Source organism: Danio rerio, chromosome 3 (assembly GCF_049306965.1).
Source record: "Danio rerio strain Tuebingen ecotype United States chromosome 3, GRCz12tu, whole genome shotgun sequence".
Taxonomy (NCBI): Eukaryota; Metazoa; Chordata; class Actinopteri; order Cypriniformes; family Danionidae; genus Danio; species Danio rerio.
Genome location: NC_133178.1, coordinates 23,080,040 through 23,098,005, shown reverse-complemented (window position 1 = coordinate 23,098,005; position 17,966 = coordinate 23,080,040). Strand labels below are relative to the sequence as shown.

General features: G+C 35.4%; 1 protein-coding gene across 5 annotated transcripts in view; it reads right to left on the bottom strand.

The window, feature by feature from the left end:
* The window catches only part of pvalb6 (parvalbumin 6), a 137,441-nt gene that overhangs the window by 78,736 nt on the left and 40,739 nt on the right, over positions 1 to 17,966 (bottom strand). The window contains exon 3 of one of the 5 annotated variants that reach the window (XM_073937951.1): positions 5,837 to 6,048. The exons of 3 other annotated variants lie outside the window; for them this stretch is intronic. In XM_073937951.1, the coding sequence (XP_073794052.1) occupies positions 5,837 to 5,899 (63 nt within the window). In that variant the 5' untranslated portion in view covers positions 5,900 to 6,048. The remainder of the gene's footprint in view (positions 1 to 5,836; positions 6,049 to 17,966) is intronic. One more of the 5 variants, XM_073937952.1, reaches the window with a different exon arrangement.

Below are 17,966 nucleotides of genomic sequence, written 5' to 3'. Positions count from 1 at the left end.
GTCTTAAATGAGCATAAAATGTTAGGAAAGCAATAGAATGCTTTCATTATGGATCTGTGCGTTTTTTAAAGTGATACCTTAATGTAAATAAACAAAAATCTAAATGAGAGACTTATTCTCTGCTCTTTACTCAGAATGTTTAAATTATTTAGTGAAGAAAATGTTAATGAAGAAAAGGTTAATGAGCTCTCTCGGCCGCCATGCTATTCTAATAATACATTTATTTGATCAAAGATATAGTAAAAAGAAACTGTACAATTGTGAACTATTATTGCTATTTTAAAAAAAAATACAAAATGTAGTTTTTAAATTTAATTTACTCCTTAAATTTTAGGTCTGCATCGTGTCACATGAAATTAGAAATAATATTGTTCTTTACTCTGATGAAGATTTTTTTTTTAAATCCAGTGGTAAATAATCTAAACACATCTGACTGGCCATTGAATTCATTAGCTTAACAAAAGTGTTTGATTGTTCATTCTTATTCTCTAAATATAGCACTGAGAAATATCCTCAAGTCATCATTGTGTTCAAATTTCAGACTCATCAAGTAGTTCTTCCAATATTTATATCAAGCAAATAAACGATAAGGCAAGATGGACACCATTGTTGTAGTCATAAACTATGCAAACAGTAACTGCTGAGATGACCTTTTTTATTTATTTTTTTTATTTTTTGAAAATTGTTTAGGAATCTCTCTAAAATAAACTGATGTGAAATTTATATCATGAGAAAAAAAAAGTTTTTTTTTTAACTTTAGGACAGGGACACACCGAACTGGCTAGTTGTTTTGGTGTGTTCCACACATCCTCTCTCGACAGGTTTACATCAGAACTCATCGGCCCTATTCAGCATGTAGAATCACTATAAGGCGTCGGCTAAAGAGAGCGCTGAGAAACTTCATTTCTCCAATATTTGCAAACCAATTGAACTATTAGATTATCAGATGTACAGTTGAAGTCAGAATTATAAGCTCCCCTTTATTTATTTATTTATTTTTTTAATATTTCCCAAATAATGTTTAACAGAGCAAGGAAATTTTCACAGTATGTCTGAAAAAAAAAATTCGTCTGGAGAAAGCCTTATTTGTTTTATTTTGGCTAGAATAAAAGCAGTTTTTGATTTTTTATGAGCCATTTTAAGGTCAAAATGATTAGCCCCTTAAACATTTTTTTTTCTGATAGTCTATAAAACAAACCACTGTTATACAGTAACTTGCCTAAGTATCCTTACCTGCCTAGTTAACCTAATTAACCTAGTTAAGCCTTTAAATGTCACTTTAAGCTGTATAGAAGTGTCTATATCTAGTCAAATATTATTCACTGTCATCATGGCAAAGACAAAGTAAATCAGTTATTAGAGATGAGTTATTAAAACTATTATGTGTAGAAATGTGCTGAAAAAAATCTGCTCTCCGTTTAACAGAAACTGGGGGAAAAATTAACAAGGGGTCTAATAATTCTGACTTTAACTGTATTGTGACAATTACTGTGATACAATACTAGATGCTGCTTTATGTTTCATCTGTGCCATTTGGAGGTTTGGTTTTGCTTTGCGGAATGAGAAAATATACAACGGACTGTTTAATTAAGAAGAAGACATGTTATCTTGTGCACACACAGAATGCGGCTCTTTATTTTGTCCGTTTGGTGTGCTGGTGTGCACATGCAGCATCCAACGTGATGCAACAACATAGTTGGATTTCATTGGTGCTAGTTGGTTGGCATAAGCTTGGTGTATCCCAGCCCTTAAACCTATAGTATCTGTTTAAACTTTCATAGCAGGGGCACTTTTATATACAAAAAATATTTTTATATATACAAATATTCTGTATTTCTGCATCATTAAGGTTACAATTGGTTGTAGAAACCTACCAACTAATGTTGTTGAGCACCACTGATGTCAATCCTGGCATAGCTACATCTAAAAAAACTCTTTAAATAAAAGATGCAGCATTTATCTATCACTATTTCTACAAGGTGCATATGAAAACATTCCACAAACACTGACATACTTTCTGTTGCGCAATTCAGCCAACAAGAGTTTTTGTTCAGAATTTTCACTCAGACAAAGATGATCACGAAAGCAGCATCAGCCTCAGAAACTCACTAAAACTTTTAACATGAATGTAAAGTGAGTGACATAATAAGTGATTCTGACTGCCACATGCCTCGACCAATCAAACGCAGCGTTCGCTTGTTTCCTTCAGAACTTCGGGCCATGCGAGAGGAGCAGCGGTTTGCGCTGGGTTACTGGGTTTCTTTGGTGTTTATAAAAGAAAGCTTTTAGGCTGATGGCCAGCGCAGCTCCCAGATCAGCTAAACGCTAATGACGTTCAATATCACATCAAGCAACATGCTGCTCTGCAATCAACCTTGAAGAGAAGCACTAAAACAAACCACATTACAGAATTACACAAACCACAGTTAAAAGTTCACGTAGGCTGTTTGGTAATACTGATTACACAATATCATTTAGCAAATAATACTCAAGCATAGATAGCATCTGAAAAAGACTCATATAAAAACCATATCTGGTGAGTCTCAGATTTATAATCTTGTTGTGAAAATGGTGTGTATGGTCTTTCTTGGTGCGAATGATCCAGCGTAAACAGGAGAGAGGTGACTGATTTACCAGAACAACAAACTAAAGCTTGATTTCTCCTCTGCATGGTTTGGCTTTGAGATCCATTAGAGAATTTGTTAATTTCACACGCATTAAGCTGATCCCTAAATCCAGTTAGACATGGGATAAAAGAGCATATAATAAAAAGCTCACGTCTTATCGGGTTTGCTACAAAAGACTTCCATCAGAAACTCCAGAAAACCACCACTAGGGGCAGTCCAAAGCCATGATCCACATTTAACGCTGGAAAACTGACTGATACTGGTACAATCTTGCACTGTAAAAAATGCAGGGTTCCACACAATTTATTCATGTGGTCCCAACACAAATCGATTAAGTTAACTCAACACTTATAACAAATTTATGTGGATTGAATAAAGTTGTCCTAATGAAATCTCAAGAATTGTGTCATTTCAGCTTGTTTTAATTAAGTAGTTTGAACAAGTTAAAAAAATATTTATTTTTTCATTCACATTACGAGCCACTCACAGTGGCAAAGTGACAAGCGACCGTTCATTTCAACGAAGAGTGAGCGACTTCTGGCGAATTCTGTCTATGCGAGTAACAGCAACCACTGGCGACTAGGTGGGCACGTCGATAAATTCAACAATGTTGAGAATTCTTTAACCTTATGCACATGAAAAGAGACTTTCTTGAGCGAAAGCCAATAAAAGCACCATCAGAGCTCATGTGATCATCTCTCAGCTCGCTCAGAGATTGGTATTCTCTGTGCTGTAGACCTACGCATCAGCATTTGGAGCAGATCGCCACAAAGTCGCTCGCAGTATAAATAAGGCTTTTGAGTTGAATTTTAAACAACGTTAAAATATTCCCAGTGGTGTAATGATTAATTATTGAATGTACAGAGTCTGACTGTCCTGAGAAAACCTTGCACTTACAAATGAGGAAAAAAATGCAGTTAATGTTTGAGAATATTAAGTGGATATTTTATGGACAAACCACTGAACTGAGGTATTAAACTTCAGCTATTAACTTGTAACTCTCAGGGAATGACTTTTTGACTTGGACCTGCAAGCAAAGCCCTAGTAACTGAGTTGCTAGGCAAGTCTGTGGAACTTTTTTTCTCTATCAGCCATTAAACAGCACTCTAATAGAAAATTAGAGTCTTGTGCGGTTTAGCTGGAGCCCCGGGTTCAGCTGGAGGTTCAGGTCAGGTATGGAACAAGAACAGAGACATAGACATACCACATATCAGACTCAATAATTAACAAATGTTGATATTTAACAGAGGAATTTGTATTGCACATGATAGAAGATGGAGGGGAAGAACTTAAAAAAAACAACATTAGATTTTTTTTGTTATTAATAATTAGTAATTTAAGCTTTAAACATTTAAAAAGAACTGAAAAAATTTGTCTGTAAAGTTTTATGGCCCTTTTCATACCCCTGTCACAGAAAAAAAAACCTGTTAACTGTAAAAGACTCATTTGAGAATGTTTTATTTTATGGGTTTCCAAATCTTTGTCATCACGTTATTAACAATAATTATGAAAGTACATGTTGATTTTGAGATGATGCTTCACCTTTGACTGTGTGACTGCATTCAATAAGAGATGTGTTCACGAATCAAAATTAAGTGTTTGAGTTTGCTATATAGCAGTTTCGATAAAGCATAAATTCTTGTACATTTGGTCCCACTTCATATTAGGTGTCCTTAACTACCATGTACAGGTACTTCAAAATATAAATACAATGTACCTAATGTGTTGATAATGTGTTGCAGAACAGTTCTGGTGATATTAAGGTGGGATACGGGTCAGGTTGGGACAGGTTTGGTGGTATGGGTAGGTTTAAGCGTGAGTTAAAGTATAAGGGATGGGCCACAGTGTACACTAACCTTTAAGAACAACAAATAATAACTTCATTTCTAATTTATATGAACGGCTTTTATGAAAGACAAAGGCCTTTGAACAAAGCTTATTTCACCAAAATAAAATATGATCTTACCTTTATTTTTTAATGATTTAATTAGGACAGTAAGGTCTGATTTTGTTTAGACAAAAGTCTGGTCTCTTAACAGAAATAATATACAGTATGGAATATAAAGTCAGGGTACAGTGGAAACATAATTAATATTGTCTATGACTCCCATGAGCTTGGAGGACTGCATCAACATCTCTGCAATGACTCAAATAACTTTTAGAACTCAAATAAGTCATCTGGAATGGCAAAGAAAGCATCTTGCAGGACTCCCAGAGTTCATCAAGATTCTTTGATTTCATCTTCAGTGCCTTCATCTTACCCAATGCTCAATAATGTTAATATCTGGTGACTGGGCGAAGAATTTGCCTTCTCCTGTGGTTTGTAATGTTATGGGCAGCACAAATGTCTTGATTCCTCAGGCTGTTGATGTTGGCATCCACTCTGCAGATCTCTTGCACACCCCCATACTGAATGTAACCCCAAACCATGATTTTTCCTTCACCAAACTTGACTGATTTCTCTGAGAATCTTGGGTCCATGCGAGTTCCAATAGGTCTTCTGCAGTATTTGTGATGATTGTGATGCAGTTCAACTGAGGATTCACCATAAAAAAATCTACAACTTTTCCAAATGATTATTTTGAAGTCAAGTTATTTGTTGCTCTTAGAACTGGTATCGACAACAAGACTTTAGTCAGGTATAGTGTAATTCTAAAATGTATGACAAAGGCAATTACATGCAGGTATGTAATCAACCTTAAGCACAATGTAAAAACATGTATTTACATAATAAGTACATTGTAACAAATTATTAATTTCAGTGCAAGTACATATTAGTTAGGGAAACTTACTATAAAATGGGGCCGTACATTTACCCCTTTCTAAACAAACTTGCCTCGATCCTTTACAGCCACCTTGATCAAACTGCTTTCATAAAAGATGCAAAACAAGCCTTGAAAATTATGATGCAACAGCATATTCAAGTATGCTTCCGATCCAAAGTACGTTTTCATTCGCAATCACACAATGTGTGTAATACTGAGTGAGCTTATATAATCATATATAATACGTGTTTTTGCTGTATAAACTGTTGAATTGCAATATGCATATTTATGAAGCTTAGATGAGAGTGAAATGTAATATATACACTTTATTCCCCTTAAAAAAATGTTTAACTAGATACAAACTAGACATTCCGGCCAAGCAGTCATGTTTCTGTATATGCTTCAAACTCTCAGTTGGAATTTCAAGGTCTTGATTTAACTCACTTGAATATCAACTATAGAGAGGATGCGATATCCTGTTGATATCCGATGGGGATTGTAGTCCATTCCGGCCTGCTGAAGAGTCAATTGTGCAGCTCTAGCATGAAGGACATACAGCCTTTGTGATTCCCTCTGGATCAAACACACACACTGTAGCTCTCAAAGCAGCATCACAGTCCACAGCTTAAGCATGCTGAAGAACAAGAAAGGACACACTGCAACAGCATTAGACTACATCAGTCTTCCATTAGCATTAATCACTCTGAAACTTTTTGAAAGTGCGTCATATGACTACAGTAAATGAGAAAATTAATCTCCTTATCAGGAAATATGTGGTTATAACAAGGCTGGTTGGTATTTTGACTGTTATGCTATACTGTATATATGAAATGGCAAAATAAATACTGTATATATTGATATACAAAAATAGTTTAGTATGAGTGTATATTAAATCGAATGAATGACACAGAGTGAGCTGCTGCGGGGGATGTGGGTAATTCAATTTGCCCCAAAGATAAATCCGGAACATATTTCATTCATTCATTTATTAATTTTCTTGTCGGCTTAGTCCCTTTATTAATCTGGGGTCGCCACAGCGGAATGAACCGCCAACTTATCCAGCAAGTTTTTACGCAGCGGATGCCCTTCCAGCTGCAACCCATCTCTGGGAAACATCCACACTTACACCGACCCAATTCACCTGTACCACATGTCTTTGGACTGTGGGGGAAACCGGAGTACCCGGAGGAAACCCACGCGAACGCAGGGAGAACATGCAAACTCCACACAGAAACGCCAACTGAGCCAAGGATTGAACCAGCGACCTCTTTGCTGTGAGGCGAATGTGCTACCCACTGCGTGTCACCCCAGAACATAAAATATAGTAAATATGTATAGTTTGAAGAAGTTTGTGCTGCTAAAAGCTTGGCTATCTGCACTGTTTAATGTGTTTGATATGTTGTGTTTTCCTCAGTGCATAAATGTACAACTCAGTACAGTGGTATCTTCATCTAAAAATTGTAAAAAATCGTGAAACTATTTCCATCTTGCTGACAGAGGAGCATGAGCCTTCAGTATCTCATAAAATTTATTTATGATTGAAGTAACTGTGAAATTATTATTGTAATGAGTTATTCAGAATAATTTGGGGAACTTAACTTCTGCTTTAAAAAGCATTGTTTTTGTCTATAGAATGTACTGTTCAAATAGTATTGGATTTTTACACAGTGTAAACATATCCCATTTTGAAAATGAATATTTTTCTCCATTTCTCAGTGAATATAGGCAATGTATTTTGGTGCATTTAAACGAAACAGATTTATTAAACAGATATTAAAATATTATTTTAGCCACCAAACATATTTAGAAATTAAAAGATAATACAATTAAATTCAAGCAAAATATTATTTAAAAAATACCAACAAAAAAACATACAAAATTCAAACCATTTTTTTATTACTTTTTGCTCTTGATCTTTACTCTTTTTTTAAGTTTGTATTTAATATTTTTCTATAACATATAAATTTGGCTGCACTAGTTTTTGGACAGTTATCATAAGTTATTTTGTTAGATAAGCTCTAGATATGGTTTCAGTACTGACTAATATGCACAAATATAATATTCTATAGCTTCCTATTCAAAATATGAAAGTAAAAGATAGATTTGTGAGGGGTGAACTTATATATGCTGACCACTGTACATTCATTCTATTTGTTTTCATAGCCTTTAATATCATAGGATTTAATCAAAATATAAACATTACCAGGGCATATGACTACAAGGCTAAATTTAAGACTAAATTCAGTAACAAAGATGGAAATGTGTGCTCACAGGAAGTAGACTGACGTCTGAAAGCAGTATTGCATCATATAGAAAAAAGTTTCTAAGGAAATCATTACGAAGGAACTGTCTGGAAACAACCACGTGCGTGTTGTTGTGTCCGTAATCACTTGTGCTAGTAGGAGGTGTGCTGTCAAGAGGTGAATCTCACGTAAAACTCTTTCACTGGCATGTCTGCACTTGAAGTAGAGGAAATGTAGAGAAAAGGGCTCTAGGTGGCACCATAGGGACAAACTTTCATTTTCTACTGTAACACAATTATCCAGTGAATAAGTTTAAAAGTCACATTTGTATGTAACAAAGTACTTGTAATCCTTATTTTATTATGGACATTTGTGGCCTTGGATCACAAAATCAGTCATATTGTAGGCGTTTACTTGTGATCTGAAAGCTGAATAAATGTTTTCCATTGATGCATGGCTTGTTATGATTGGACACCTACTTGGATCAGAACCATTTAAAAAAAATCTAAAATGTTAAGAAAATATACTTTGATATTTGATACTTTCATACTTTTACATTGAAAATGTGTCAATATGAAGTGTTTAGCAGAGCATATTACTTAGAACAGAGTTTTAACATACTGTAGTTACAATGGGAAATTCACAGGATGTCATCATGGAAGATGGCCTTTACATAATATCCTGATCATTTCAGGCCTAAAAGAAAAATCTGACATTTTGTTCCATTTTTGAGTATTATCAAAAATATACTCCTTGCAACTTAAGACTCAAGGTTTTGTGGTCTGGGGTTACATTTTATAATGATCATTTTCTACTTGTTTGATACAGTCACAGTCTGATTCTGTTCACATTCTCTTCAAGTCCTCAGAAATTTCCCCAAGTATTATACATTTCCAGGTATTACAGACCCTAAAATACACCACACCACATCAACTCATTTAAAAACCCACAATTTATGCACCGTAAACTGGTTCAGTGTATGTTTTAAGGTACAGTCTACAGATGAAAAACAAACACACACACACACACACACACACACACACACACACACATGCACAATAACAATTCCTGTAAAGCAATAATGTGAAGTGAAAGTCATTTTTGGACAGAACCTTCCCACAGGTTCAGAATTAGTCACAATCTGGTTTTAGAGTTTAGCACAACTCAGAAACACTTGATGAAAACCAACCTGCAATGGAAAATAAAATAAAATAAGGAAGTTTGAAATAATTGTGGCTTCTCAAGTTCACACTGAAAAAAAAAAAGGAAAGACACTTTCAGCAGGAAGTCATGTTTAGAAGACTTGAGAGTGCAACACTTCTAGAGAAAGGTTTTAGAAAAGCAAACGCATGGGCAAAATGGTGCTTAGTTAACAGAGTGATACTGTTAAAAAAAGGCCAAGAAGCCAGTAAAAGACATTTATACTCAAGGGTACATGATTTTCAGAAATGTTTCTCTAGATTGAGTCACAGATTCAAATGTCATCTTCTGTTATGTAGTGTCAGGCGCTAAATGACTAATAAGTGCTATAAATGTCTGAATAGCACAACAATTCAGTTTAATTCACCTTTTTTAGCTTTTCACAATGTAGATTGCATGAAAGCTGCTTAACAAAATGAAAAGAACAGACCATAATATTTCAAATGTTGTCAAAAAACGAAAGACTTTATTTTTAAAATACGTCAATCTTACTTAAATTGTTACTCTCCGAAGTTTGTGTTACACAAGTTCACAATAAGAATAAATACACAGTGACACTGAACATTTTCTCTATATATTTAAACAGGCACAAAAGCGACCAAAGCGTAAAGGTGTGAAATTCTACTGAATCGAGCGTACATCTAATTAAAAATAGGGGAATGTAGATATCACTCATGTGTGAATATGCAAACTTTCACACATACGCAACTCTGAGAAGGTAAAACTGCTCTAAGAATAAATCCATCACAGAGCATAAAAATACAAAATAAAACAAATTGTACACCACCATCCTAGTTTGGCTGAAGCTAGAAATAAGCGAAAATGAAACTGTTCAATATTTATCATTATCTTACGGAAACATAAACCCAAAACCCACAAGCCTATAATCTTGCACTGAATAATAAGTCACCAAAAGATATATCAACCAGAACAAACACAAAACTTGAAAGGGATCAGTTGTTATCTACAGGATATACAGTACTGTGCATTCTCGATCAAGATAGTCGATATTTGTAATACACCACACACCAAAGTGAAAACAGTTTGCAGAAGCTACTCTGTAGGTTGATTGATTTTTGCATTCATGTACAAATGAAACCTTTTGATCATTGATTTTATGAACGTGTTTTGCTAGAATTGTAGCATAAAGTGATTACAGCACATCATCCACAGTTCATCTGATGCATAAATAAAGTGTTTAAAAAAAAAACATGTAACTTCTTTAATTCTGAAGGCTCGGGGTGTTTTATGTGACTGAATGGACACAAAGTGAAGTTTCAAAAACTAATTTTGAGAGGAGCACGTGATATGATTGACCGCAGCTGGTCTCTCATCTGTAATCATTAGCAAACCAATTGGATCATTCCAAACTCACTATAAATAGCGCAACTAGCATTACTCCCTAATCTAAAAACTTAAGTACTCTGTTCCAATTACTATGACCATTTATGTAAAGCTGCTTTGACACAATCTACATTGTAAAAGCGCTATACAAATAAAGTTGTATTGAATTGAATTATCTTCATTCTTTGAATAATCCGCCCCATCTCCACCTTTCCTCCTTTACCAGGGTGAGCTCTCAAGAACTACAGTACATGATCTCGTAACCCCTCACAAGCTCATTAGCCGTATTTCCACTGTCGGGCCAGTGCATGCCAGGGCTTTTATCAGGCCAGGCTGTTCCAATAGCCCGGGAGCATGAGCAGTTAGACTGAAATCAGGTCGTGTTTTTACTGTGGGGCTAGTAGCTCGCAGCGCGCCACGCAAACCCCACTGCCAGAACGGCCCCCAAATCAAACGTCACACAACTCGCCCAGTTCAGTGGGAATCAGGCAGATAACGCACACCATCACATCTTCACGAAACAATTGAAATGAAGACAACCGAAACAAACAAATGACCTGTTACTGTACAGCATTACATTATGTCTACACACACAGGCCTATGTACTTTCATTCTTTTTATTTGTTTACCCAACCAACTGTTGGCATCGTGCATCAAGTAGTCTCGCCACTAACAGAGGGATGACCCACTGCACCATCCATAAAATAAAACCACAGAAATTTTCAGGTAATAACTCGGTTTAAAATGTATTTTATAACATCCTTGTTTTGATAGACATCATCAAAAATTCAGCCCAAGTGCTCCGGAGAGACCTAAAACATATTAATATTTCCATGGGCCATATGACACTTAATAGGTAATTCCCCTTTATTTAAGAGAAAAATTTACGTGTGGTGCATATTACTCAGCTATCTTAAGTAAACCGTTTTAGGACAGACAGGTGTAAGAGCAAGTAATAAAATATAGCCTATATTTCGTTGCGCACAGCAGCTATCCAGTCAAGCGCTACAATTAAAATTTCATTTTTAAATTTTACCACATCATATAAAAACAAACATTTGTTTGAGGTCATAGAACACATTTTATTACGTGCAGTTTTTCCCCAATCCATTTGTAAAGCAGCGCTGTGCAGGACTGGATGACAGAAAAGAAGGTTGTTTCTGATGGTCCCAAAAAGTGCTGTTTGCATGATTTGATTAATATCATCCTATAAAAAATCTTTATAAATAATATGTCACAACTCTTCCTTTGTTTATTGTTTTTTTTTTAATATCTACAATCTTTTTTTAGTAAAATGAAAGTTTAAAATGGCTTGAAAAAGATTAGTTTATTTATATTGTAAATATTACTTATAAATTAAAACTACTTTATTATTTTATGCAAGAGCCTAACATTCAAAAGGAATACATAAAGACAATCATAAGTAAAAAGATCCCGGCCTATTAGGTGTTTTATGGAATAGCCTACAGTTGAAGTCAGAATTATTAGCCCCCCTGAATTATTAGCCTTGTTAATTTTGAGAAGATTTGTTCAACACATTTCTAAACATTATAGTTTTAATAACTCATTTCTAATAACGGATTTATTTTATCTTTGCCGTGATGACAAGAAATATTTTTCAAGACACTCCAGCTTAAGTGACATTTAAAGGCTTAACTAGGTTAATTAGGTTAACTGGTTAGGGTAACATGTATAATGATGTTTTTTCTGTAGACTATCGAAAAAAATATATAGTTTAAAGCGGCTAATAATTTTGTCCTTAAATTGGTGTTTGAAAATTAAAATTGCTTTTATTCTATCCGAAAAAAATAAATAAAAAGACTTTCTTCAGAAGAAAAAATATTATCAAACATTCTGCGAAAATGTCCTTGCTCTGTTAAACATTACTTGGTAAATATTTAAAAAAAGAGAAAAAAAAAAAATCAAAGGGGGGCTAATAATTCTGACTTCAACTGAGCAGCTATGTTTTTCTTTCCCTTATTTATTTTTGTTGGCGCATGTACTCATGTGACCGGAAAACTAGTGTAATGGCGGCATGCCATTTTTACCAGACTCGGACAAACTCTGCCTCTCCTTTTACTTAGCCCCGAAGCCCCAGCTTGCCCTCTTTGGTCCAAGGTATTCAGCGGGCCGAAAATCTGCCAGAGGATTCCCTGCTTTGGCCCGATCAGGTCCCGGAAGTGACAGTGGAAACGTAACTGGCCCTGGCTCACGCTATCAACCAGACAGGAGCCCTGGGCTCAATTATCTTTGAGCTCAGGGTTCTCTCCCGGGACATCATGCCAAACCTGCTATTATTATCATCAAGCAATATCTCAGTGTGAACTCTTGAAATTATGTTTAAAATGTCCCAGGACATGAAAAAAGCACCAATGAGCAAGCAAACTTAATGTTGAGAAAATAAAACTGAAAATAAGAAAACTAAGGCAGTCTGTAATTTTTCCTATGTTGTATTGTATACTGATGTATGGTGTTGTTAAACACCAATAAAAAGGAAATAAAATAAAACTATATTTTCAACTGTTTTTGTCTGTAAACTTTTCAGTACTCACAAGTTTGCAAACATTTTCAGCTCTTTTCTTATCTTGTGCAAAACCACAGCATGTACTCTCAATATGCAGAATATACCATCCTATTTTACTCTACCCTTCTGTGCATATTTACAGCACGTTCGTCTGTGAAACAAAGAGCCTTCTATCTAGTCGTTCACACATAAGCAATAGGTTATATGAACACTTTTATTTCCCATGACATCAATGATGCATATTGTTAAAAGACATGTTGTCGCTCATGAAGACAATGTGATCTGCAAAGGCTTGTTCTGCTCAAAAAAAAAAAAAAAAAAAACAGGTTCTGCAGCTGTGCATCATATCTTCACACAATCTTTCTTCATCTTCCTTTGTTGTATTTAACATGTGGTTTGACAGACATCAACATTCGTGAGAAGTCCAAGTAAAAACTGACTGCCAGTTGTCTAGTCACGAGAACCCAAACGTCCTGCAGCAGCGATTAATAAAACGATTCAAGTATTGGATTAAGAGCTTAATAAACTGCCCATCCATCCAAATATCACAACAATTATGCGGCGGTTTGCAGTGAAGGCTTGGAGACTTACAGTAGAGTGAACATTATTGTACAACATTCTGATACACGCAACAGTGAAAATGTAAAAATAATTGTCGCCCCCAAAATGCTGGGATATTCTTAGAAGACGACATTGCAGAAGCTCTCTCAAAGCATGCTGATTTAACATCAGTATGGCATTCGCGTAGATGCGGATTTCACGAAGGCTGCCAGCTGTCATCCAGCCAAAGCTCAAGCAGTTATACAAAGTATTTTTGTGGCAGGAAAACCGGTATCTCATTTACGGCCTGTCCCCTGCGGTCAGGAAATGTCGCAGTTTCATATCACGAGTAAGTGAAGTCTTTAATTCATATATCTTTGCCAACAGCACACATATTCAGACATCAAGAATGAAGAGAGCATGAAAGCCAAAGTATTAGACCATGGAATAAAAGCCTAAAGCTCTTTTAATTCATAGCTGAGACATACTTCTCTGGTAGAAGTGAAGTTTTAGCAATAATTTGTTACAAAACACTGGGTGATTTCACATGCATGGTTAACAATTAATCAATGTACAGTTCCAGAGAAGGGTTTTGACACATTTGTTATTGATTTTGAAAGAAGTCTCTTCTGTTCAGCAAGCCTGCATTTATTTACACAAAAATAAAGTCAGAATTTGTGTATTATTGTAATCAGTATTTTTTAATGCAAATGGCAGTTAATTCAATGCCACAGGATCTTTTGAAAATCATTATAACATACTGATTTCATCTATTATAATTAAATCATTAATTTTCCTTCGGCTTGGTCCCTTTATTCATCAGGGATCGTCACAGCGAAATGAACTGCCTACTTATCCAGCATATGTTTAACACAGCAGATGCCCCACCCGCAACCCCTGGGAATCATCCATACACACCCATTCACACACATACACTACAGACAATTTAGCTTATTCAATTCACCTACTGTATAGCGCTTGTCTTTAGACTGTGGGGAAAAACAAAAGCACCTGAAGGAAACCCATACAAACAAGGGAAGAATATGCAAACTCCACACAGAAACGCCAACTGAAATCGCAGACTTCCATAATATATAGTTGCAAAGTCCCTTTAAGGCATGTCATTTTATGCAGCAGCCATCTTTAAAATGTCTGCTCAGGCATTCTGCCAAACTTATGATTACATTTTATATTAGGAATCAGCAATAAAATTAAACAAGCAACTGTGACTTTAGTTTCATTTTTAAATGTTTGAATCACACAAAATCTGCAGAAACTCACGTCTGGTCCAACCCCCTTCCCTGGAGACTCGTCAGGGTAAAGTGGTCAATGATTGGCTCCTACAGTAGAAGGCGGGGCTTTATTTGCTATACTGACCATTACACTATTACCCACTAAAAACTATACAAGTAAAACAGTATGCAAGCTGAGTAGTACTGTACGTCTGCAACATAGAATTCAAAAAACAGAAGGTGAGAAGTATCCGGATGTCCTACTACCTCCAGCAAGATTCTGATGATTCTATAATGCCATCCCATTATGCTGTGAGAGAATTCACGAGCGAATCGACGCAACTGACATGTAGTAAATTCACATTAAAAATTTTTTTTTTAAATCATTACTTGGCGTCAGACATCCTTGTAAAAAGGTAATTTCAAGGAGTTCACACTTAAACATTACTTGACATTAATAGCAGGTTTGGCATGCTGTCCCGGGAGAGCACCTCGAGCTCTGAGATAATTGAACCCAGGGCTCCTGCCTGGTCAATTAGCATGTTAGGGGGTCCGAGATCAGGTAGTTCTCAAGAGCTCCCCCTGGTAAACGAGGAAAGGGGGCGATGAGGTGGATGAAAGGATTCCTTAAAATGAAGAGATGGAAAGAAAGATGAAATGGGCTAATTATAGTACGTTTGGATTAATCTGATTGGTTTATTGATAATAAGATAAGAGACCAGCTGAGATCAATCACATAACATGCTCCTCTCAAATTAGCTTTAAAACTTCACCTAGATGGACTATTCTACCTCAATTGTCAGCATGCAGTTTGATATCTTACAGCAGAGCAAATTTTTTGTAAAAAGCATTTTTCATGAAAAAAAAAATTACATTGGTGTTACTGGTGTTACTTTTCTTCTGTAACACCAATAATGATCATTATTTCTATCACTGGTGAGTCATCGTGTCTCTGGTGTTGATGTGTTTTTCCCCTGGTACATTAATAAAAATGTGTTGAGATGTGTCATAAATGAAAAGAAAATACACTCAAGATTTAAGATTTAAAAGATTACATACTTGTTAATAATTGTTGCAGCAAATGTATGGCTGCGAAAATTAACTAATATCATCAAAACACACATTTAACAAACTTGAAACAAATACACAGGATCTCCTTGTTTGTTGCATCATCGTTATTGTTCTGTTATTCTGACTACATGTGCTGAAAAAAATATTTGTCAAGAAATAATATTATTTTAAAAGTGCCAAAAAAGCAATACGGTAGGCAGGTGTTACTAGTGACAACAAATGGTATATGTGACCTTTAAATAAATATCCAAAAAAAAAAATTTAAGCTGTCATTTTAGTGTTTTTATGAAGTCAAAAAAGATTAAATAGTGTAGTCTAAATTTAAATGTTAAAAAGAAAATGATTTGTAGACATTTATGTAGACTTTTTAAAGTCAAGCTAGAGACTCACTTGTTTAAATAGTCTTTTAAAGCATAGCACTGACACATCTTTTAATGTTTTTATTGTATTTTATTGATCATTCTTGTATTGTTTTCCATTGTCTGCTTTTTAGTTGTGCTGTATAATTTGTTTTTACTGGTGTAAAGCACTTTGGTCAATCTTGGTTGTGGTAAAGTGTTAGATAGATAGATAGATAGATAGATAGATAGATAGATAGATAGATAGATAGATAGATAGATAGATAGATAGATAGATAGATAGATAGATAGATAGATAGATAGATAGATAGATAGATAGATAGATAGATAGATATAGAGAGAGAGAGAGAGAGAGAGAGAGAGAGAGAGAGAGAGAGAGAGAGAGAGAGAGAGGCAGGCAGGCAGACAGACTGACTGACTGACTGACTGACTGACTGACTGACTGACTGATTGATTGATTGATTGATTGATTGATTGATTGATTGATTGATTGATTGATTGATTGATTGATTGATTGATTGATTGATTGATTGATTGATTGATTGATTGATTGATTGATTGATTGATTTAGCCATAAAATGATGTTTTTGTAGAAAGATCCATTGACTGATGAAAGATGTTTAGCTACTAATTTTAGAAAGCATTTTAAGTTTAATATTTAAAAAAAGGCATATGATCAGATTTCGTTGTGCTGTCAGATTCTGCTGTTGGCAGATTCCTTTTACAAACAAAACTCAATACAATATAAACAATATAATATGTTTGGAAATGTAGTCATACTTCTGTGGACAAAAGTAACTTAATTTTGATGAAAGTAACTTACTAAACAAAAAAAGGTCAAGAATGTGATTGGTTTTGCCTTAAAAGGAAGGTCATTAACAAGTGAAAATTTACTTACACTTAGTTGGGTCTAAACTTTTATACGCTTCTAGAATACAACCTATGCACATTATAGATATATACCCAGGTCTACATTTTTGGATGCAACAAAATAAATAACTGGAGGTAGGTCTGCTCACAGTTTTTTGTTTTTGCAAATCCGCCAGAGGCCGCTGTGTATGCTTTTTAATAATCTCAAATTTCTGTCACACGTCATCTTCTCACATAAAACCCCGTCGTCACGGTCAACTCAGCTCTACTCAGTTCATCGGCTTATGCGATGAGCTACTGGGCAAACTGGTAACACTGGAAAAGCTGTCTAAGCAGAGAAAGCGGCCGGAAGTAGCACTAAAAGGAGCAGAAGCCATCGGCGATGTCATACGGCACCGCAACGTTCATTTTAAAGATGAAATGCAGCCAAATGTTCCTCTGGTTATATGTTTAACGCTCTCCAGAAATGTAGACAGGGGTGCATATCCACAATGAGCATGTGTGGCTTTAATATGTTGAACAATACAGGATATTCTGAAGAATATTGAATGCCACCTTGTGGTACCTGCATAGAGAGGCTATAAGTCGCTTTCCAAAACATTCCATGTTCCTTGCTGGTGGAATGGTCGTCCCATTGCCTAACAGATTGGGATCTTCCCATTGCCTCACAACACTTAAAAACTCATCTTTTCTTATATCACCTGAATCCCTGTAAACAACAACAGGACAACCCGAACCAAGTGTGCCTCACACAGGTCGGTGGGCTTGACAAACCACCTGAAGAAAACACACTCTTTCATCTCTTTGACACTTTAACCAACACTTGCACCAGTTTTTGCACATTTGCACCAGACACATTCTTACAATCACTCCATATCAAACCCAAGAAAACATTGTCAATCCCACTCACCTGTGTTAAACACACTTCATAAATGCACAAACCACCTGTAGAAACACTCTTCCCACTATGAATGTAAATGCAATATTGGAAACTAGTAGCTATTGACATCCATGTTAGCAATAAAAATACTATGGCGGTCAATGGCTGCTCCTTTCCAAATCTTCATTTAAGTTAAACACATGAAAGGAACTCAAACAGGTTTAAAATAGGCGAATAATGAGTAAATTATTACTGATTATTCATTTTTGTGTGAATCATCAGTTCAGTGTTATTGGTGATATTTCGCATTT